Source organism: Pinus tabuliformis, chromosome 2_2 (assembly GCF_031772625.1).
Source record: "Pinus tabuliformis cultivar Carrire ecotype Pingquan chromosome 2_2, CPIR1, whole genome shotgun sequence".
Classification (NCBI taxonomy): domain Eukaryota; kingdom Viridiplantae; phylum Streptophyta; class Pinopsida; order Pinales; family Pinaceae; genus Pinus; species Pinus tabuliformis.
In genome coordinates, this window is record NC_142300.1 from 1158050670 (window position 1) to 1158075167 (window position 24498).

At 38.4% G+C, this 24498-nt stretch overlaps 1 protein-coding gene across 2 annotated transcripts in view; it reads left to right on the forward strand.

Annotated features, from left to right (window-relative positions):
* Positions 1–24498, forward strand: part of VTE1 (tocopherol cyclase, chloroplast / vitamin E deficient 1 (VTE1) / sucrose export defective 1 (SXD1)) — a 327369-nt gene that overhangs the window by 14412 nt on the left and 288459 nt on the right. For both annotated transcript variants that reach the window (XM_089405876.1, XM_089405875.1), the window contains exon 3: positions 8947–9026. In XM_089405876.1, coding sequence (XP_089262002.1) covers positions 8947–9026 — 80 coding nt within the window. The remainder of the gene's footprint in view (positions 1–8946; positions 9027–24498) is intronic.

A 24498-nucleotide genomic window follows, 5' to 3' on the forward strand; every position in this document is an offset into this window, starting at 1 on the left:
AAGCAATCACTAAGAGAGAGCTGTTAGACAAGAATATTGGTCTAGCTTCAATGGCTACTACATCTTACTTCAAATCTGAGGATAAGCTTAAGGAAAAATTTGACTATCATGCATGGAAGATGAATCTGGACTTGACTTTGGAAGAGCATGTTGCCATGGACTATGTTAAGGGAAAAGTGGTGGAGCCTCTTTCAAATGCGCCTGCTGTTGCTGCAAAGACAAAGTACAAGAAAGGTGAGGTCAAAGCTAAAAGAATTATCATAGAATCCATTCAAAAGCATTTGGTTGCCTATATTTTTGATTTGGGAACATCTAAGAAGATGTATGATAAGCTGATTGGGATGTTCAAAGTAACAATGCAAATCAAATCCTCCTTCTCAAGAACAAGTTGAAAGACATCAAGATGGACAAAGGGGAGTCTGTCCAATCCTATTTTATGAGGATCACATAAATCAAGAATGACCTTCTATTATTGGAGAAGTTGCTGCTGATAGCGAGCTCACTCTCATTGCTCTTGGAGGTCTTATAAGAGCATGGGATGTGTTTAACACCACCATTCTCAATAATGACAGGATTCCTAGTTTCGATGAATTATTGGCTAGATGCACTAAAAAAGAAACCAGGATGATGGAGAGAGACAAGCCTTCAAATGGAAATGAACCTATTGCTTTCTCTCTTCATGCTGAGAGGAAGAATAATGCTGGTTCAAAGAGACAAGGTCAAGGATTGAAGCAGGGATTCAAAGAAGGAAGAAAAGGAAGGTGCGACAATTGCAATAGGTTTGGCCACTATGCTAGAGAGTTTCCTCACAAGAAAGATAACCCAAGGGATGATGACAACAACCACAACAATTACAAAGGCAATGGCAATCAAAGGAACAACAGGTTCAACAATAAAGGAAAGATAAATGCTCTCGTTGCTCGATATGGAAATGGTCGTCCTCCCAAAATTCTAGGTATGAGGAAACTAATGTTGTAGAAAAATAAAAGAATTTTATCAAATTTCCGCCCTCACTACTGCCTCTCCTCCGGACACTCTGAATCATTGGTTGATTGATAGTGGAGCCTCAAGGCATTTCATTGGGTACAAGGAGGCCCTCTCAAATTTGATTGAAAAGAAGACTAATTTGGAGATCATAATTGGAGACAATGCCAGCTACCCCGTGAAAGGGATAGGGACTGTCACTCTTCACTTAAATCAAGGCCAAACCATTCATCTACAAGAAGTATTGTATGTACCCGATTTGAAGAAGAACCTGGTGTCTATTTCTGCGATGGAAGATGAAGGCTTCAAGGTAGCATTCATTGATGAAAAGGTACGTATTTGGCAAAGAAACCCTAAAGATGCATTTACACTTGGATTTAGGGTTGAAAGAAGTCCTTGGGAGCTTTGACTTGCGATACTTCTCTTCAATCTGTATTATGGCACTGAAGATTTGCTCACCTTCATTACAAAGCCTTACCAGGGTAAGGAAGATGGTCATAGTTATGCCCGAGTTCAACATGAATTATGAAGGCGTTTGTTAGGGTTGTGCAGTTGGGAAATTTACAAGGGGACCATTCCCTTCAAGCGAAAGTCAAACTATCGTCATTCTTCAATTGGTCCGTTTTGATCTATCTGGTATGTTGCCCGTAACATCATTGGGAGGATACTTATACTATGCAATTCTTGTGGATGACTTCTCTCGCAAAACGTGGATCTTATTCTTGAAGAAGAAGGATGAAGTGTTCAAATGATTCCGTCCTTTCAAAGCCTTGGTGGAAAATCAAACAAGGAAGAAGATCAAAATATTGAGGACTGATAATGGAACCGAATATGAATAAAATGAATTCAATGACTTTTGCAGAGAATCTAGCATTAAGAGGGAGACCACCACTCCATATACTCCTGAGCAAAATGGAGTTGCTGAAAGGAAGAATTGAACAATCATCGAAGCCACCCGTGCCATGCTCCATGACTAAGGCCTACTGAAGTTCTTATGGGGAGAAGTTGCCAACACTACTGTATATGTTCAAAATAGGAGCTTGCATCAAGCATTGGATTTCAAGACACCTGAAGAAGTTTTCATTGGTAAGAAACCTGATGTTTCTCATTTTAGAATATTTGGTTGCCCCGTGTATTTTCATGTGCCTAAAGAGAAAATAAACAAGTTAGAAGCATTTGGGAAGAAAGGTACATTTGTGGGCTTCAGTGAAAATTCGAAGGCTATAGAATCTATGTGCCTAGTAAAAGAGAAGTGGAAATAAACCATGATGTCACTTTCGATGAAGATTCTGCCCTTGGGAAAGCCATAGATCTCCCTGTCCCATGGAAGGACAATGATGATGTTGTAGGAAAGTAGAATGAACCTTCGACAGATGAACCAATGACCAATGTTGAAGGCCCAATGGATCCCATTGATCCACCTCCTAGTGATCCCTCTACCTCAAGGAAAAGACCTTTGTGGCTCAAAGACACTCTCAAAGATGCGGAAAGGCAGATTGCTCCAAGAGGGACATTCCGTGAAAGTAAGAAGTCAAACATGTATCAACGGTACTTAGCTGCTACTATTGTTCAATCTGAGCCATGTACGTTTGAAGAAGCCATAAAACACCAAATATGGAAGGATGCGATGAATTCTTAGTATGAATCAATCATGAAGAATGATGTCTAGGATGTAGTTCTTAGACCCAAGGACAAGTCCGTAGTCACCTCAAAATGACTATACAAAATTAAACATGGAGCTGATGGGAGTGCTGAGAAATATAAGGCTAGGTTTGTTGCTCGGGGCTTCTCTCAAAAGGAAGGAGTGGATTATGATGAGATATTTGCACTAGTTGCCCGATATACCACTATTCGATCGATTATAGCTCTCGCTGCCTCTCAAGGATGGAGCCTACACCAAATGGATGTTAAGACTGCCTTCTTGCATGGCTTGCTTAAGGAGGAAGTCTATGTGGAACAACCTCAGGGGTTCAAAGTTCAAGATTGAAAGACACACATATGTAGGTTGAAGAAAGCCCTCTATGGGTTGAAGCAAGCCCTTAGGGCTTGGTATGAGAATATTGATAACTATCTTATGAAGCTGGGATTTACAAGGAGTGATGCTGATCCTAACCTATACTTCAAGGTTGAAAAGGACATGCCTCTCATTCTGGTCCTTTATGTAGATGATATTTTTTTGACAGGTGCAAACCCTCTCATTTATCAATGTAAGCGGGTGTTGGCTTTCAAGTTCGAGATGAAGGACCTGTTACCGCTCAAACTAGCAGGGGCTCTAAAGGGGGATCCTTAAAGGGCAAATGCTAGGCCAAAGGCAAAAAATGGAGACTTAGCCCACTCACCTCAGCTAAGGCTCCCTTCTATTTATAGACTTTCACCAATGGGAGGAGACCCGATATGTATGGAGTCACCAATAAAGGATAAGTCAATGAATGGATATGAGTGACCCAAATAATCCCTTTCCCGGAAGATGTTCAAGGATGGAGCTTGCTTGCTTTCTAAGCAAGGTACTATGTATCCTAGGGAAAGGAAAGAAGGATTTAAGGGTTAGGTTTATTGGATATGACTTGTGAAGGAGTTTCCCAATCCCTAAAACCCTTGTTGCAATTGATCCTGGATGGTTCTTGAGGAATTGTCTTTTAAAAGGAATGGGACCACACAGGACCAAGTGGACCCAGTCTAGGGTATGAGGAAGGAATATAGCAATCGATGATATTCTTACCCTAGACAAGGTGGGGGAAAGGATCAAAGAAATAATTTTCACTTGAAGGTGTTGGTTTGACCCTATGAGGTACTAGCCTTGGGGATGCCAGGGAAAAGTTTGATCCCAGAGCTAGGGCTTGGTTTTTCTCCCAACTCCACCATCGTAATGGCTTCAAAATTGGAAGAGAGCTTGAGGAAACACCAGCGCAGGAGAACCTAGGAAATCGAACTTTTTGGAGGGCTAGCTTATCGGGAAATTGATGCGCTAGGTACCCCAACTTGGCTAGACCTAGAAAGAGGTGAAAGAATGTGATTTTTAGTGACCACTCTTTGGTAGATCAGTGCCTTAGTCTTTGGGAGAATGGAGTCTATGATGAATATGAGTAGGATTTCTTGGTTCCCAGTCAAGGAGGCCTCAAGACCACTTCGCTAGCCTTCTAGGTCAAGGAGAAGCAATCTTGTAGCTTTTATACTTCGATGCACAAAGGGAATGGCTTATCAAGGTCAAATTCTTTGATAGAATTACCCCTAGGAGATTTCGTTCATATTACATGGCCCATACATTGAGAGATGCTATAATAGAGACAAAATTCCACAATTTCAAGCAGTAAATGCATGAAACAATTAGCCTTAGAACAACGAAAATCCCATTCCAATGTATATGACAAAGTAAAACAAGAATAACATTAAAAGCATGTACTTACATGTAACAAAATATATCCAACCATTCACAATTGACAAGAGAAAAGCTCCAAGAAAAGATATACCAATATCCACACATCAAAATTCATCCATAAAGCTCCAATTCATCCTCTAGAAAAAGTGCGAAAATCTCAAGAGAGGGAAAAGATCCAATCCAGAGTGGTCATGAGCAAATGTGCTCATCTCACTTCTATTTATACACAACTTAGGAGTTCGAATTAGCCTCCTTGGCCTGCATAAACCCCAAAAATAAAATAATGTTTTAATAATTCAAGTTTTGTTGACAATCCCACCAAACGAGCTCATAAATGAAAAAGTAAGACTCTCCAGAGGTCAAATAATAATCTATGCATGTCGTAGGGCCCTTTAAGAGGCCTAATGAGGTCCATGGGTGCCATAATGAAGAATAGGATTCTCAAAAGCAGTGGACAAAGGGTTGGTCCCTTGTAATAACTTGTGGTGCTCCAAATGACATGTGGGGGCACACAAGTGTTCTCATGGGTTTCCAAACAAATCGAAGATGCTTGTTGTTAATTTTAGGTATGTTCTATGCTTAGAGCAATTTATTTCATTTTTCACAGTTAGCTCAATATCTTTTCCAGATTAGCAATCACATCAACATTAAAATACATTTTTCACTCTTAGGTTCTAAAGCTTTATGTTTCTCATCTAGAATATGGGCCCATGCTTCACTTCCAAAAACACGAAAGTGACTTACATCTGGTTTGATTGAGCTCCATGCTTCTTCTGGAGTGATATTCTTTAAAACCTTAGTAGGAGTGCGATTTATTATGTAATTTGCACAATTAATTGCTTCTGCCCAATAATTAAGACTAAGTCCTTTAGATTGAAGCATACAATTAGCCATTTCCTTTAAGGTGCGATTCTTCCTTTCATCTACACCATTTTGTTGTGGAGTATATGGAACAGTATGTTGCATTTGAATTCCATTCTCAATGCAAAAGTTGATGAATGTGTTTTTAACATATTCTCCGCCATTATCAGATCTTAGCTTAAGAATTTGATGTCCAGATTGTTTTTCAACAAAAGGCCTTAAAGGCCAAGAACATGTTAAATACTTCACTCTTGAGTTTTAAGAAGTATACCCAAGTGCGTCTGGAGAAATCATCAATGAAAGTTAAGAAATACTTGTAGCCAGAGAATGAAGCAACTGGAAGTGGACCACATAAATCACTATGCACGAGCTGTAAAGGGGCTGAGGCGTGCCAAGAGGCACGTTTTTCAAAACTGTCCCGATGATGTTTTCCGAGTACACATCCGGAACAAACACCATCTCTGCAAGATACCATAGGAAGACCTGTCACCATATTTTCTTTACATAGATGCTGAAGGGAGCGATAGTTTAAGTGACCAAATCGCTCATGCCAAAGTTTGCTCACTTCATCGTTATGAGCAACAAATACTGAGGGAAGATTTGATGACCCAAAGTTGTGAAACTTATACTACCTTGTAGAATCATCAGCAATGCCAGTAGCCAAAATCTGTTTAGGATCTCTTAAGTCCTTGATTACAACATCATGAGGTGAAAATTCAACGATTTTACCTTCACCTGAATGAGTTATCTGATATACAGATAGAAGGTTGCAGGATAAGGTTGGAACACATAATACATCATTAAATTGACCATTGTCTAGATGAACAGTTCCAGTGCCTACAACACTAAGAGATCTATCATCACCAACATATATATTTTTGGTGTTACAATCATTTAAAGAAGAAAACATGGCTTTGTTTTTGGCCATGTGATAAGAAGCTCCAGAGTCAATGAGCCACTCAGGAGAATGAGAAGAAGAAGATACATTTAGTGCATAGCCAGACCGAGATGCTTGACAACCACATGCAGAAAGTGCCATTCCTGAAGATGAAGTTGAAGTTGAAGATTGCTCCAAATGGATGTTATGCTTCTTCATTGCTGCTTCCAAGGCTTCCATCTTCTTAAAGCATTTGTATTCTAAGTGGCCATCTCGATTACAAAAGTTGCAATGTCTATCAGTCTTCTTCCATTTGTTTTTATTTGTCTTATCATTTTGTTGAAATGATTTTTCATTTTGAGGCGGAAATTGCTTAGGACCCTTGTTTGGTTTAGGACCATTCCTTTTAGGATACGACTTCTTAGGATTCTTTGAATTTGGTTGCTGCTGGGCGGCTAACGCTTTCTCAGAAGAGTTTCCAAGATGAAGAAGACCAAGGTGTAAGAGTTTTTCTTGTTCTCTTATTAAAGAATTACAAAAGGAATCAAAGGAAGGGGACTTGTAGGCTTGTCCTTGAGAAATGAAGGCTTCTCTTGTAGAATGGAAGGTGGAAACAAACACAGAATAGGCTGGTCCCAACTTAGTAAGAATGGAGTAAATAAGGCTACTATCTTCTTTCTTAACCTTAACACCTTCCAAGAGAAGTCTAAGGGTCTTGAACTTGGACAAAAAATCTTCAATGCAAGAAAAATTATTGGGGTCCAATGTAAGCAATTCATTTTCAAGTTAATGGGCTTTAAGTTCATTTTTAATTCCAAAGACTTTAGTAATCTGTTTCATTGCTTCATCAGGAGTATCAATTTCTGCAATATGGAATCTAAGATCTGGAGAAATAGACATCCCTATCAACCCACGTGCTTGGTCTTGCCTATTTTCCCATTTAGTTGCCTTGTCTTCATCTTTCGGTTTGGTCTCTTGGCATGTGGCTATTCTGTAAAGACCTTTACTTCTAAGTAAATCCACAATGTAGGACCACCATTGGAAGTAGTTGGTGCTGTCAAGAATAACTTGGCATGGACTTTCCATTTTAAAAAAAACTGAAGCTATAGATGTTGAAACTAAGTGTTTCAATGGAAAGATCTCGAAGAATTAGGCTGTTTAAAAAAAAACGGTTCTGAAAACGGCTTCCGGATGAAGAAGTTATGGCTTTTTGAAGAAAGTTTGATGAAGTCGCCGACGAAGTGCGGGAATGTGCGGAAATAAAAAATCTGCCCCCACAAAATGGAGACTTGAACCCAAGACCTCTATTATCATAAATTAGCTTTGCACCAAGTGAGCTATACAAAAAGTTTGAGAGAGAGAGAGAGGGGGGGGGGGTTGATGCTTTGGGTTGCGTGCTTGCTTTGAGAAAGCTCTTTTTCCCTCCAGATCTTAAAAATGACGCAACTAGGGCTACCGGAAACCTTTTCGTGTGAAACGAAAGGGGTTCCTCACTGGAACAGACGCTCCCAACACAATAGAGCAGTCCTTTCGGCCCGAAAGCAGTCAGAAACAGTAGATCTAGGAAACGGTAGTCGGATGCAGTTCTACCGGCTTCAGATTTGGATGACCAACGGACGCGGCCCTCAAATAGCTCTGATACCATGTAGGAATTTACAGGGTAAGTTCCTCAGACAGAACACCAAAGGACACCACTCACAAACAGATCACAGATCAATACACCAGTACTTTTGACGTGGTTAAAACCCTCAAAGAGGGAAACAGTCCACGGCCTGAGCCAACGCGGCCACTTCAGGCAATTTATTAATAAAAAAATGAAAATTTACATAAGCTTTTCTCGTGAACGGTTAACCTACAAATGACCCTCCATGCTCTTTAAATAGAGATCATGGGCCAATCGGGTGTTAAGCCACGGATCAAGTGTCGGTAATACCGGGGAGAGAATGAACCGTCGGATCACTACATATCGTGACCGTCGGATTGTAAGTTACAAAATGTACATAGTAAAGAAACACACTTTACCTAACTCTATACTAGACCAAGTTGTACTTAACTATTTCTTATGTGTCGGAATATCCTAACAGAGAAATAACCATGAAACCAAGACACAGAAATTAGGTCTAAGGCCAGGGCAAAACCCAAAAAATCTTCCTTATGAGAGAGAGAGTCCATAGTTTATCAATACATCACAAACAATATCAAGAGAATAGCCAAACCAATACCCAAGAACAAGAAGAAATCCCAAACCCCCCTCTTGAAATTTCAGCTCTCCTTTCTCCTTCTGAAATTCACTGGATCAAAGATTTCCTTTGGCAACCCTTTCGAAACTGATCTTTTTCCATTATTCATGTGGGAACCCAGTCTTACAGTGGGATGCCAGGATCATTTATGATTGTGTCCTTTATTGGAAGATAGAAAACTTACATTATGCTGCATACCCAAACATTTATTTAATTTCAGTTAAATTTGCATGGCTATAATCTCTATTTAGAAATGGACTCACATGCATTAGAAAGAATAAAAATGAGGGAAAGTTTGTGGAAGCTGTATCTGAAGAGGCCTTCCATTTAAACTTTTTCATCGTACTAGTAACTGAACCATTCCTGAGTAGGTTGGCTTTGTAAATCCTTATTTCCAAGTCAAAAACATTTTTGTAAAAATTCTGTTTTGTAATTCCTTCACATGTACGAAGGTACATGAGCCACTTCTGTCTTACCTGGCGTGAACTGTGGGTCCATCGAATGTTTCCATAAGTTTCTAGTTTTGACTTATTTACAGTTTTAGATTGTTTAGCTGACTGTACTATTTTCAAGAGGTCTCATTTTGACTTGGGTTGTAATTGATGCAGGCAGGCATGAGTTGGCTCTAGGAAATACCTTTTTGCCAAAGAAAGGTTCATCACCACCAAAGAGGGAGATAAATCCAGAGGTGCAGCTATAGTGATGAGAATTGTACCATTCTTTATTTGTTATGGAAATTTTCAACTTGACAAATTAAGTGGTTGAACTTTCTTGATGTTAGTAAAGTTATTAACCAATCCTAAATAAGGTGGATGACGTAGGGCAAGATCTCCTTTGAAAGAATTTTGATAGAATCCATCCATGTGGGAAACAATGAGTCAACTATGGGGATTTTCCTGAGCACTTTCACATAGTACAACGCTGAAAGACAAGAATGGGAGGGATAATAGGGACTTTAACTAGCTGCCATAGAAGTTTCTGTTATTGTATCGATAGAAACCTCCTGTTGGTATAAATAATTTGCTGGTGTTGTGCTACAATCTATTTTCTCTTTGAGATCTTTCATAATGATCAGGTATTAGTATGCTGTATAATATGATGGACATTCGATTTATCCCTGAATGTAATGATAGGGCAGTAATTTATGTTGGCTTATGTTTATGAAGATATTATCATGAAATTTCATTTAAAGGTGTAATCTACACTGAATCACTCGTGAATTTAAAATGTCTGACACGAATTGTTATGAGCCTACACAAACCAACCTGCATTAACAAAGATACCATAAAGTACATCTTCGTTCTAATAGAAAACAACCTGGACAATGAGAAACGACTAAATATTTTTAGAAGAAAATGCAGATTTATTTATTTTATGTTTTTTATTTTTATAATTTTTAAAAAGTTATCATTAATTCTCATTTAAGATCCAATCAATAGCCAAAGGTAGACTGTTGTGCTATATGCATGTACCTCCATTATTTTGATGCAGGTTGCCTCCCTCGCCTATTGGGTCAGCCTCTTCTATAGTGGGGTATGAACTACTATATATCATAGGTGTAAAAAAAAGTGTCTTCTGAGTACTCCTGAATCAAACTTTGTCCTGAGTTTGACTCTCTACCACTTAGTCATACTCATCTACAGTGATTCAGATGCATATGTACTCGCAGAGTAGGCCCTGGCCCATAAGTAACTCTTGGGGTATTCGTTGCCTGGAAAGACCAACTTGCAAGCATATGGAAACTTTTTTGGATTCAAATATAAACGCCAAAAAGAATGTTACCAATAAATCTAGCACTTGAGATCCAAAGTCCAAGATCGGTGCTAGCTAATGGGAAACATGTTGAAAAATCTAGGGCAGTTAGCATTAGATAGATTCTTCTACAATTGATAAAAATTTATGAAATTATTTTACTATTTATCTTATCTTGATCTTCTTCATATTATGAGTGTGTGTGTTTACTTCATCAAACTTCTGCCAAAACAAAGAGACAAGAACACAAGAAGTTGGCATTCTGGCAGGGCCAAAACCTCTCGCACATAATTCTTCTTATAGAGATTCTAATTGATGAACACCAAGACCATTATACTTGACCCTCTATGCCACTCCAAGACCAAGACACCAATCCTCTTCCTTTGTTACTACTGAGATCATCATCATAGCTGCTTCAGGACTGCTCCTTTATTGAAATCTTCAACGAGGTTTCCACATATATGACTGATGTCTGTCCTTAACTTCACCGAGATCATGACTGTCTCATGGTTGCACCCTTAACTGAGATTATAGTCTTATGACTGTGTCTTCATTGAGATCATATTACTGCACTCTTGAGACAGAGTATCTTCCCATCATGTTTATGCCGAGACTGTTTATGCCACTGTGGTTTACTTCAACGAAATCTTCTCCTTCACCGAGACTGTGCCATCAAGGAGGAGGCTCTGTCATCATTTCCGAGATCCTGTGAGATATCTCAGACAAGTCCGAGATACTGTCTTCACTGAGCTATCCGAGATTTTCTGTCTTACTGTGCCATCCGAAGTCCTGAACTATACCTCCGAAAACTTCAGAGATATCCGAGATTTTTCCTGTGTCTTTTGCGGATACCCCAGCTGGGTATATATAGTGGTTATGTCTCCAGTTTGAGCCGACTTATCCAGGTGAACCGACATGTCATCCTTTAGTTATTTAATATATTTTTGCAGGCCGACATGATGTCTTTTCATCGCTTTGTTTGCAGGCTTCTTCTTTGAAGGATGGTGCTTGTCTTGGAGGGCTGCTTGACACTAGGTTGACTCATGTTCATTACATAAATGCTCAAGAAGAGCTCTTCAATATAATTTTGACTCTTTGACTTTCCTAGACCTATAGAATGAGCAAGAAACTCATTCATATAATTTATAAAAATAATATTTTTTTTTTGACAAGTACAAAGATCAAAATTACATTGAAAAATACCGAACCTAGTTACACTTTTCTTCAACGAAACTCAAGAGGGTTGTTACTATCACCTCAACAAACCCTTTTCTCACTTAACACTGGCTCTCGTCCAGTACAAGGGGGGTGTCCCTAGAATAGAATTACTAAGAGATAGACAATATAGGGGTCAAGGTGATGTGAAGATTTTTCTTAGTAAAACAGATTTATGGATGATCAAAATAGGTTTCTTTATAGTGGTGGTTGATGGGGAATGACTAGTGCCATATATCTAAGAGGCATATGGAGCCATAGGTCAGTGTTTTTAGAATTGGTCAACTTCGACCCGGACTTGCTCGAGTTGATGAAGTTTACCTTCAACTGTACTGACTCAGCCCTCTGGTCAGTTCGGTGACTGGTTTGGTACTAAACCAGTCCAGTTTGCCCAAATCTGTACTTTGAGCTGCTCATCTTCCTCACCAACAATGCTACATTGATTTCCAAAATGAAGAGGATTTGGCTTCTCTTTGTAATTAACTATACCTATGAAGAGCACTATTAGAGGAACGATGCAACTTCTAAGTTTGATAATGTGGTATTCATTACAAGCAATGTTGGTGGCTCTGGTTCCACTATCATTCCTGCTGAGCTGGAATGTTGCCACTTATTTTTTGGTATATGATGTTTTTACAAAAAATTTTTAGTAGTCCAATCACAATTTTATTCCTCAGGTCGTCTAGTTCTTAATTCAAAGTATTGTTCTTGTGTAATTTCCCCAGGAATTAATTGCTCACGTGACGAAATAGCCTATCAATCCCCGTAGGCTATAGTCCTTCATAAAGGGGAAAAAACCCCAAAAATTCCCAATGTTGGGCAAGTTTTGGGGCAGCTGCATGAAGAAACCCAAAATTGGGGCTTGGAGTAAAGTTTACTCAATCATTTTGGAAGAAAAGACCCCTCTAGGAATTCTATAAATATGAGGGGGATGAATTCATTTTGGATTATCATTGGATTGATCATTGGATTGTTTATCTCTGTTTTCTTTGAGCTTGAGAGTCTGAGGATTTTAAGACCCCCTTTTCTCTATCAATTTCTATGGTGAAAGATCCCACCCTATTTGATACATTTCTTTTTTTATTTTTATTTTTCTTGTCTTTGTCTTGACACATGAAAACTCTCTAGAAGGGCAGCAAGTTCCGTGATAATCAATCTCTGTTTCGGCAACAAGTTATGCGGTGACAATCTTTGTTTGAGCAGCGAGTTGTCTAATGCCTTGATCCTTGTTTGACATCGAAACTTTGTGGAGTCTGATTTCTGTTTTTGGCACAAAAAATTCTTATCTAAGATAGTGAGGAAGGTATGATCTTCTAGGTTTGGCACAAGGACATCAACTGTGGTCAACGATTGTTTTTTGTTGGTTCTTAATTGTTCTGGCAGAGGTCTACGAAGGGAGAATTGAAGTGAGATTATTTTTGAAGGAAGCGACACCATTGAAGGTCTCTGAAGTACTGAAACAAAATTGAACCCTAGTCTTGAAGCAGGGTCTGTCTTGATCAATGAAATTGTAGTAACAATTAAAATCTGAATTATGGGCGTGACTATTCTGTTTTAGAGCAAGCAGAATCCTGTGGCTTAACTCACAACCTGTTGTTTGAAGTCGAGAGCTTGTGGTAGCATGAACATGGAACTGTGAAGCACTGAAGCCATCCACACTTGGAAGACACATTTATATAGACCATCGACGTTTGGGTCCCACAAACAAATATTGGTTGAGTTGACCTTTGTATGCGTACAAAGGATGGAGAATGTGAACGTTAGAAGCAAACATTGGTCGAAGTTGATCTCCTTACACGTATAAAGGACGAAGAATGTGAACACTTGAATTTGACACGACAAATCGAGCTTTGAAAATTCGTAAGCCCGAATCCTAGTGCAGCAACTGGAAATAACTCTCTTAATTGTTAAATTAATTTTAACAATTTATTTACTGTTTGCTGCAACAAATACTGAATTGATCTCACTACAACCTACACAAATAAAACTGCGGAAGAAACAAACATTGGAAGAAATGCTAGCACACACACATAAATTTACACAGTTATTTTTGGACCAATGTCCCTGGAAAAACCCAACTTGGGAAAACCAGTGCAGCAGTGAGGGTTTTATTTATTATGCAGTAACGAAATCTGAGTACATTTATGGATGCCCAACTGGCAATCCAAACAGCAAGAAAATATGAGTAAAAAACTGAAGGGAATTACCCATCAGACTTTACCTATCAAACACTCGGCCCCCTAGAGCACTGCGTCAGCGTCTGCGCTACTTTGCATAGCTGGCTAGACGACTTGCTTTAGACTGGGCTCAGAAGAAGTCATTCTGCATATGGATGCTGAGAAAATCATCTCTCCGGCCTTTTGGGACTCCTTCTCGGCCTCTGTAACTCCTCGACCTTTGGAACTAAGAACGAATTTCCTTCTCTCCAAATCGATTTGCCTGACTGAAGTACTGCACAGTCCCTCAACATTGCCTCTCTGGGATAATTCGACTCACTTGCTACTGCCTCCCCGGATCTGGAAAAACTTTCCTCCAACTCACTATCTCTACCCCTCACTCACTACTTCGATCTTATTGGCTCTCTCTCTGGCAAGTAATTGCTGCTACTAAGGAAATTGATCTCCTCATGAAATCAAGCTACTCAAGTGTATTCTCCAAGCCCCATCAACTTCTTCTTATAATCTTCTATTGGGACTTCAACGACCAAGATTAGATATTAATTGATGGCTAGGATTAACTTGAAGTTGATACGTGTGAGTTTCTAGAACATTCACACGTTGACTTAATTAATTCTAATTAATGTCATATTCCCTAAGTTTAGACTTAGAAAATATTTAAAAACTGACCAATAATCTAATTAAGTCATTTCTAGGCGGAATTTTTAGAAATGATTTCTGGGTTTTCGAGATCTCATGTATTCTAGCTTCTCCACAACATTTCAAGGCTAGAACACATCCGATGCTACAAAAACTAACACGATCTACAATATGAAACATGTAAAGACTTTAATTAATTAATAATTGGTCGTTGCAGTGATAGCCACCAATTAGGTGTTTACACTTATTGAATTTGAATATATGGATGGCAATTTCTAACTGTTTCATCAAGACTGTTGGTTCATGTATGCATGGTTAATTTCTGGTTAAGTTTAATCAAAATTCGGTAGAGATTTTAAAAAACTTGAGTTTAAGTTGTTTAATCTGTAGAATTTGAGTGCCGTAAGGGGTTTTTTAGGGCGTTGAATCCATTTCTGCATTCAAAAATGCATTTTAAACAACAAAAAATCACATTCTTTCTTGAAATTATTTTGTCGGATTTCAGTGAAAAAGTCTATTTCGTTTATAAGTTAGACTGGGCCGCTCCTATTCTGATAGATAGAGAGGTATTTGCTGTAGTAGAGTCTTCAAGCTGCCAACAAGATGTGACCTTCAAATCACGTTCTTTTCACCTTAGCTCTAATACCATGTTGAGAAACCTATAGGCTAGCAAATTAAGGTTGATTTCTCTTGATAATTGCTTGTGAATATTTGTTGGCTTCGTATTTCTTTTATTATGTTTTCTTCATCAAACAATTACCAAAACAAATAAACGAGAAGTTCACAAGAGACAAAGAACACAACGCTGTAGGCTCCAAGCCAAGGCAAGACCACACAAGGAGGAAAACCCAAGAAATCCTCTTCTTGTGGAATCAAATCAAAGTGAGATATCCAAGACCCAAGACCCAATACCAAGACCAAGACTACCATATAGACCCATGTCAGCTCACCTTTGTGTTTATTCAATAAGTCAAAGTCAACAAAAGTCAATGTTGGTCAAACCTTTGAAATTTGGTCACTTCTTGAAATTTCTGCCTTCTATTGAAATTTTGGCCCTGTACCAACTCTGAAATGCGACAAAAATGTCTCGCATGTGTGTACAAATTAGGGCAGAAAACAAGACATTTCCTCTCCTTTGACTTTGCTGACTTTCTTCTTCTTGCTTGCACAAAAAATGAATTGGTTTCCAAAATGTGAAGCACAATTGCCAATATATAATTGTTCACTCATATGAAGAGACACGACTTATGGGCTGGCTGACTTGTCCATTTGGAGGGCTGACTTGGTTTTGTGGTGACAAAATTCGCTTTTAACTCAAAATACAAATTTTCTTGTCTTACGAAGAGTCCAAATGGGACTTTGACTCATGACAAATTTTCTTATTGACTCAATAAACCCTAGAAGCATGAAGACCATGCTTTGGATAGAAAATAATAATAATAATAAATTTCTTTTTATTCTTTTTGCTTTTACATGAAATGCATATTGATACAAGTACAATGATAATTATGAAGACTGAACCTAGTTACATTTTCAGCAAATCCGAGGTTTGTTTTGTGCATAAGGAGGAGGGCCGAGACTCTGAAAGAGGCCTATTGTGCCTTTGTCTAGCTCACTATGGAGGGACGCAAGGCTGCAAGAAGTTCACTGGAAATTCTATTGTGTGTTTAAGCCCTAGAGGACGTTGAATTAGCCTCAAACTTTGTGCAGAGGCAACGAGTTAACTCAGAGACAGAGAGAAGGTAGTGGAATAGGTTGTGAGTTAATATGTTGTTGGAGAATGGTGGTTGAGTTGAAGTATCAAAGTCTTTTCATGCATGCTGGTGTGAACAACTAGTTGTTGAGTTGTCATATGGTGATTTGGAAGGGGCAAATCTTTGCGAGTTGCTGAGCATGGTTAAGAGCTAATTATACAGTGAATTGGAGGAGCATGTTCATTGTGAGAAGTTGGTTGATGGAGGCTGACATGTGCATGTAATTGAAGGAGCAATTACACAGTGAACAACTAATGTGCAGAGGTATTGAAGGTGCAATAACTTTGTGAGAAAGGTGGCAAAGGACCTGCCAGGTGTTCAAGACAAGTGGACAAAAAGGACTGTGGTCAAGGGCATCTTCATCAAGTAAGTCAAGTTTGTTCTTGTTCTTGCACAGACTGATAGTCAAACCTTGTTCACTTCAAGCCCTAGTTTTCCTTGTATCAGGGCCTTGGTAAGGGAGCCCTATGTTTGATTTATTAAAGTTGTAATAAAATCAAGTTTTGGGCCAAATAAATTCTTGTGTACTTTGTTGATTCACTGCTATTACATTTATGCTGTGCAAAGTGCTCGGAGTTGTGTGTATTTCAGTGTGTTTATGATCGTGATTAGACATAGTCTTGATTCTGAAGTGCTGGAAAAAATCAACATACAATAGTATATATTTAGAAATGGAGTCCTCTCAAGTGTGAGAAACTAGGAGACTACTGGGGGGGGTGAATCAGTAGTGTGACCAAATTATACAACTATTGACAAATAAAATTTTCAAGCAATTTAACAACCATTCATGTAAGAGAAACAATTAATATATGAAGGACATATCAACATAATCATTATCATACACATATGCAACATGTAAAGACACAAATATTCTTCTTCATTCCTTCATCCAAGGCAAGCTACAACTAGCTTTTACATCACTGCCTTGCAAGCTTCTACTTGTAGGTTTCTCAGTGTGCCACTTGAAGGAAGCTACCACTCCCCAATTTATCAACAATCATTGAAAGGAGCTACTACCCTTGGTTTTATCAACTACCACTGAAAGAGGCTTCTACTTGCCAATTTATCACCTACTATTGAAAGGAACTACTACCCCTGGTTTTAGCTATCAGTGAAAGGAAACTCCTACTCCCCAATTTATTAGTTGCTACTAAAAGGAGCTACTACCCTTGATTTAGAGTTTCTACAGAAAGAAGCTCCAACCCTGATTGTTTACCAACCACTATTGGAAGGAGCTACAACTCTTGAAATGTGGCCATGCTGATCCATCTTTCATTAACATTCGAACTCAGATCAACAAGACTTTCTTGAATCAAAGATAATTTGTCGTACTGCTATACCTTAATGCCTTTCTTGCATAGATAAACTCTTTTATTGCTCTCTTAAAACACCTTTCTACTTACATGCCTCAACCATCTCAAATCACCTCTCTCAACACCTCAACCACCATAAAGACACCTTCAACAAACATTATTCATCGATTTCTGACCTCTGTTGCATACAACAAAACACCATTAAACCAATATCACCAATATCACCAATATCACCAATGTATTCTTTGCATTCTTAAACACCTTTGCATTCACCCCTTATGCATACTAACATTATGCGTCTTGTTGCACGAACAACAACCAACTTGGTTGTTCGATTCTGCTTATGAAGGAATTGAGCTGATATTTTTAGAATTAGAACTTTAGTTAAGCTCAACTCTTTCTGTAACTAAATGATGATTTGATCTTGATATCTTCTTGTTTTTCTCCTTCTACCATGTCTTCTTGATGTGTTCAATTAGTCTTCAATCTTTGCTCCGTTATCTTTGTGAGAAAATGTTAGCTAAACTGCCAATTTCCTCAATTCTGGAGTTTTACAGGATTTAGCAGTGACTTTCTAAATTTGGTGAATTGCTAGATTTGGCCTACTTGCCAAATATGTCGTTGATGTCCATGCCACCAAAACAATTGCTAAGTTGTTCATGCGTGCTATCACAAGTTTAGCATATTGCCAGTTTGGTGGAAAATCACCAAATATGGCCCAAACTGCCAAGTTGCCGACCCGTTCATGGCTTAATGCTTTAATCCTTCGTTATAAGCATAACGGGCTTAACTTCTTTGATAAAATCAACACTATAGATCAGTTGGGTTCACATGTAATATGCCCACGTCGCTATGAAATGAAACCTTCGCGAAAACTCCAAGCCCCTGGGCCTAACACTTTGAACACACAAAAACCACACATATAAATACCACCGTTCCCTTTGCACTATAGCCCCAAGGGCTTAACCATCGCTGCAAACCTTTGCGCCCTTGGTCACAGTGCGCACACGAGACCAGGTCATGGAGCTTTACCTTAGCTCCTGACTTTTATTTCCCCAACAATAATCTATGGTGCGCCTTCGTTTTCTTCTGTGGTAAATCCCCTGGGCATATGTGTATTGATGGGACCACTTCTCATGTTTTGGGGTCATGTGTCAATGCGTGAAGCCTCTAGCCCTTGCCACTTGTGTGCCAGGTTGTCTTCGATCCTCATCAACCCAAAGAAGCTACATGTAGCTTGCTTAGAAACTGCTTGGGTGCTTGACCTTCCGGGGTTTGGGATGATGTGGGACGTTGCACCTCACACATGGACCAATCACAAAATAGTCGGGGTGATTTGTCTTTGCCACTTGGATGCCACCGTGTCTCGGAACTATCTCCCTGGGCTTTTTTGCTTATGCACCTTCATATACTTTCGTGGTCTTCTTCCAGGATGATCTGTCCCTGCTAACCTATATGCCACCTTTGGAAGGATGCCACGTGTCACCCATTTTCAACCCACTTGGCCACCTAAAAACGCCAAATCTGCATGCCACGTGTCACAACCTCATTGGTGCCACATCATACTGATGTCATCATGCCATTGTGTCTCCATCGTGTCTCCATGCGGTTAATGAAATCATGCTATTTGTCTTACTTCGATTTGTCCATGTGGCCAAGTTCAATGTCATCGTTCGACGGAAGGAGGGTCCGGAGCCTTAGTTTTTCAATAAATTTCTTTGTTATTCGATTTTGGCATGACGAGAATTTTTGCTGTATTTGGCAAGAATATCCGTCTCCCTGGCTCTGTTACCTCGAAGATTTGGATTCGTGCTCCCTTTGGATTGGTGTTATGCATATCACAATCATATCAGAATTATCACAATATTAACGCCGGAAGAGCCTCTACCGATATTATCGTCGGAAATTATTGTGAGACAATGGGAAATTATCAACTTGCTAGGAAAAAAGCGAATATAAGTTGTGGTTTGGGTTTTTTCAGGGTCATTTTTGTTTTTACTTGTGCTAAGATTGGGCTTTGAGGGTTTTGTGAGTCTTGTTACCATTTTTCATCAAGCAAACAAGGGGAAATCCATAGTTTTCTTTTCCATTAGCTGAGCATTTTGTAGTGTAGATTTATTCCAGTATATCATATCCAGATTTATTATTTATAGGCATGTAAAGAAAAAGATTGCCTTCTTTTTCTTTGTTTTCCAAGATTAGTATATACTATAAATTTAGAGTCTGCCTCTTCTTACCCTCCTTTGAATTTCCACATTTGTTTTCTGTGGTAGGTTCAAAGCTTGAAAATTTAATCAGAGCTCTACAAAATGGCAAAGCCATTGGACCAAATGTGTGTTGGATAAGGTTGTCATTGATGTCAATAGGATGGCAAGCTCTAGCGTTGTTGAAGCAAACCCTAGATACATGAAGCCCTAAGCATGATAAATGAAGCCCTAACAGTATATGCTGTGGTGCACAAAGGTTGAAGAAGATAACATTGTCACAATAATGGGCGTGTTGTGAATATGATCTAAAGAAGGGCTTGCAACTTGGTCACTGGACGAACATTTTGAAAATAGGAGCTTCGAACATTTTGACAATAAGCAAAATGAGCAAGGGATAAGCCTACCTTGTTGATTGCACTATTTGTTGAATGCTAGCAAAATCATCTGTTAGGAAAGGTGAATCAATTGATGAACTTGTGGACTGTGTGATCTAGAGTGCTTCATTGGAATGTTGCCATGGACACGTTTAACGTTGTAGGAGTGGATTCCTAAATTTGAACAACTATTTGGCCATTGTTCAGTGACTATGAAGAAGCAAACTGTTCCCTCTACACCAGCTGTTTCGTCTTCAATTAAACATGATGGAAATTTATTTCCTCTAGACAATTTTTTCAATTTCACTGGTAGCATGGCCACTGGGCATAAAGGATGGCTGTGAGAAGGAATTATTCTTACTGACAACAATGACCAATGTTAATTTTTCAATGTTCTATGTTGTCACAATCACTTGTAACAATTATTCTTCCAATAGCAATCATTTATCCAATATATTAAATATAAATGACAACAAAATTCATAAAAGACATAGCTATTAATGACAGAAGGAGGGTGCCTTTCTGAAGAATATAGCAGCAGCTAAAGGGCATAGTCTTGAGGACCTTATTGCAGCATGAGATTGCCTTACTTGATGGCTGCTGTGTACTGTTCTACTATTGTTAGTAGCATGAGGGACAAATTAGAGGCAGTTACACTGTCTTTCATTCTTTTCACCTTTTTAATGTTATGTAGATGTTCATTCTTGAAATAAGAGTGAACTAGAATCACGTTTTACTTGTCCAGTAAGTTCTAGCAGTAACTTATATATTGTAATTTTTCGTAATGATAAACAATAAACGTGACATGGAAGACTTCCATATAACATTGATTACTTATTTCATTGTTTCTTACGAGATCTTTATATATGCAGTTGTTCTCAATGAATGATTTTTTTATGCTACTTGTTGACCACTGGAGTGGGCACCTGATGATTATATGAAAGACTCCATGCCCAAGGATGATCTAGAGGATACTTGTCCTATTAGATATCATCAGCCAACATAGTTTTTTAAATTCTACTTCTATTTTCTCATCATCTTTCTTGTACCCAGATTCCACACCCTACGGGGAATTGTAATAAGTGATACGAGTAATGATGAGTTTTGAGTCTGTAACAGGCTTAGGATGTTGGGACTCGATCAACGAACGAGTATACCTTGGAGTGTTTTTTTTTTTAATCTAGTTAATTATCCCTTCTATTTTCAGAGGCGGATAATTTTCTGGGTTTTTTCACTCACCTTTTACCCCAAAGTCGGGGTGACGGTTTGAAGGTTGAGCCCCTGACAAATTTTAGTGTCTAGAGTCGATGTATATTACCATACTAGACCACACAAAAAATTTCGTGGAATTTGGTTAAGTCTAGGTAGTCATTTTTAAAATTTTTAGATTTTTTGCACTGCGGAAATTGCAATAAAAATTGTACTTGTAATGTAATAAGTGATGTCTAGATAAGTTGTATGGGGTATGAGTAATGAAATTTGCACCTTTCATCCGCAATGTTTTACTATGACACACTTTGAGGGGTTAAAAATGTGTTTTTAACCCTTAAAACCCCTTTTTCCTAAGTTTAGTGGGAAATTTGACAATTAATTAAGTCAAAAATTAAATAAATGGAGAAAAATAAATATCCCCACATACTAAATGTTGTGGAAATGAGGTGGAAAATTATGGGGGAGTTAAAGTGAAGTCTCAAGGTGATTTGGACTCTTAAAATCAAGGAAATGACGTGCTGAAATAAAATCGAATTTCTGGCATTAAATGAAAAAACAACTTACCTAGAAATTCGAATTTGTGAAGTTAATGCACATTTGGGAGAATATTTGGTGGAGATTTTTGTGGGAAATTGTCCCCACATGGGTTACCACCCATATACACTTGTCATTCCATCATAGAATTCGAATTTGGCACATAAGGGAAGAAGAAAATGATGTCTATTTGCCAACATTCGGTTTTTACACTTGGCATTGGAGCTCCATTCAACAAATTCGAATTTATCTTTGGGATTGTCACCTCATGCCACTTTTTTAATCACTTCTACATTGGGATTGGCTCCCATAGTTCTATATAATAGAGCCTTGAGCTCTCATTTGTATCATGCAATAAGCTATTGGGTTTGAGGAAACTCAGCCATTTTGTACTTGCATACTTTCTTAATACAATCAAGACTTTGGGGATATCTGGTTGGTGTTATCTTGGCATTATGAGGTGATGTCCTTTCATACTACTGTTATTGTGTTTAATTTATTTTGCATGTTGAATTAATATTAGTTTATGCTTGCCATCTTGCTTGGATTGATGTATGCAAGCTATCTTCCACATATCATTGATTTAGAGTAGTATTCTAGGAATAAGCTTGCCAATTCATTTGAGGAGGAATGCTTGGTTTATCTTATTCATTATATTGCTCTAATTTTGTGCAAACTAATACATGTTTAAGTGTGTGGGAAAGATCTTTTGTATTGTATGCAAGAATCCATTTAATTAGATCAACTCACTCCTAGAATCACAGGGATCCAAGACTCAGTCATTTTTCGCTCCAAGTTTTCCATCCAACAAAGAGCAAAATGGAGTTTTCTTAGTCTATAGCTACTTGGTCATGCATTTAAATTCAAAGACACTTCTTTGGTTCTAGTTCTTTCAAAGTTATATCTCCTATTCAAGAGTCATTTCTAAAGTCAGGCAAGTATGGGGTTCACTCCCATTACTTGAGTTAGTGCTTTGTAAATTAAATTCTAAGTTTAGTTTTGGTTTATTTTTCCTAATTTAAAATTGACAATTGGTATTTTTTGTGTTTTGCAGCCCATAGGCTTGACCATGGGCAGCAAGGAGCTTGAGGAGAAGCTTTGGAAAACTACTCATTCATGTGTATGCAGGAGCCCTTCACGCTATCCAAAGACTGATTTCTAGGGAGGCCATAAGCACTTGGGAGAGAGTTGCAAACTCATCGAGGCCGTGGGCCTTTTGAGCCTTGTGAATTTCTTTTGGAGAGTTTTTTTCCATCTTCAAGTTTGTTGTTGCTATATTTTTTGGGGAGAGAGTCTAGCTTTGTTAGAGTCCCATCATTGTAAAGATCTCTTTCGTATTGTGGGCTGCCCTCTTAGAGGCATTTTTACCCGCTTTAAGCGCTAATAAAAGATAAAAAAAATTGTTGGAGGGAGCTTGGGATTTTTCCCATGGCATCCCCCTTCCTCATTTAGAGGAGGGATTCTTGTGGGTGGCCTAATCTTGATTTTAGTTTTTCTTAGCTTTCTAGATTTTAATTTCATATTAAGCATGCTTAAAATCAACACATTTCATTCCACATGCAAAATTTTACTAATATTGTATTTAAATTCCCACATGCATACGCTTTCAAGTTTTGCAAACTATTTTTATTTGAAGCATTTGCATTTGCATTAGTTTATTTGGGGAATTAACACAATTTGCACTTCATCTAGGCATTTTAGTATAGGAAGGCCCCAAGCCTCACTAAAACTTACCTCGAACTTAAGTTGGTTGAATAGACTTTTTAGGGACCCTCTACTTCTATTGACTCCTCATTGTGAGATCCAAATATTTGGGAAGGATGAGGTCTAAGGACTAGAGTTCAATTGTAACTTTGCCTTAGTGCTAATTAATAAAATAAACCAAGAACTCATTCCATCATATTTGCTTTGTTTGCAAAGTTTTTAAATTTCTTGCTATCTTGAGTTTTTTTTTTGTTAACAGAAACGGTTGAATTTTATTTATAAGAAGAGGTTGGCCATGCCAAAAAACCTCGATTACAATCAATTGAGAGAATTCTGGTTCTATGGAGTCCTCATATTCTAGATTTTGTATCAGAGAATAGCTGCTACTTTTACGCATTTGGCATGGCTGAGAGATCTTTGCTTTGCTTTTGGCGTCTTTGAGTCTTGTCTTACATTTCCTCTTTTTTTGATGCTTTGGTACTTTCTTGGTTTAAGCTAATTCCTGAAAAAACTTTAATCCACGGTCCAACTTAAACAAAACTCACATATATTTATATAACCTGTCCCCACCTCCAATATACCAAGCTCTAATCCGTACCTGACTGCACTTCAAGGTTAAAACCGAGCCATGTTCAGCTCGTGATTACCGTCAGATCTTCCTCCGTCCAGATCTGACGCTTATTGCATCCTTCTCTGTCCGACCCTTAACATGTAAAAATTTCTGTTTCCCACCCCGGTTTTCAGTTTCACCTTATTTCTTCCATGTAGTTAAATGCCCTTTCCCATAACCATACATTCAACAACTGAATTTTTTTTTTTCTTTTCTTCCTGAAAACACAAATTCTGGAAATTTTACAGAATGCTGGAAAATGCAGAAATAAAAATGAGCAGGTACAAACAACCATTTAAAACATTTAGACAGTGAATTTTGGTCAATGTGACCCTGGAAAAACCCCCTACAACTCTTGGGGAAAACCAGTTTGAGAGTTCTTTATTTTTGGAAAATACCTTTTACAGTGAGAAATATTCAGCAAAAATCAGCGAAAATCAGCAAGCAAATTTATAACTTATCTCGATTTCTGAGCCTCACAACCCACTGGAAATTTCCAAACAGCAACACAACGCTGTACGGCTACTGTACGGCCTGTACGAATAGCTGTACGGACATGATGTACGGACGGTATGGACGGACTGTACAGACCTCGATTTTTGTGCAGAAAATCAACTGCCTCAATTTCTGTGCAAAAATCTACCTTTCACTATTTGTTCATTCAGCTGT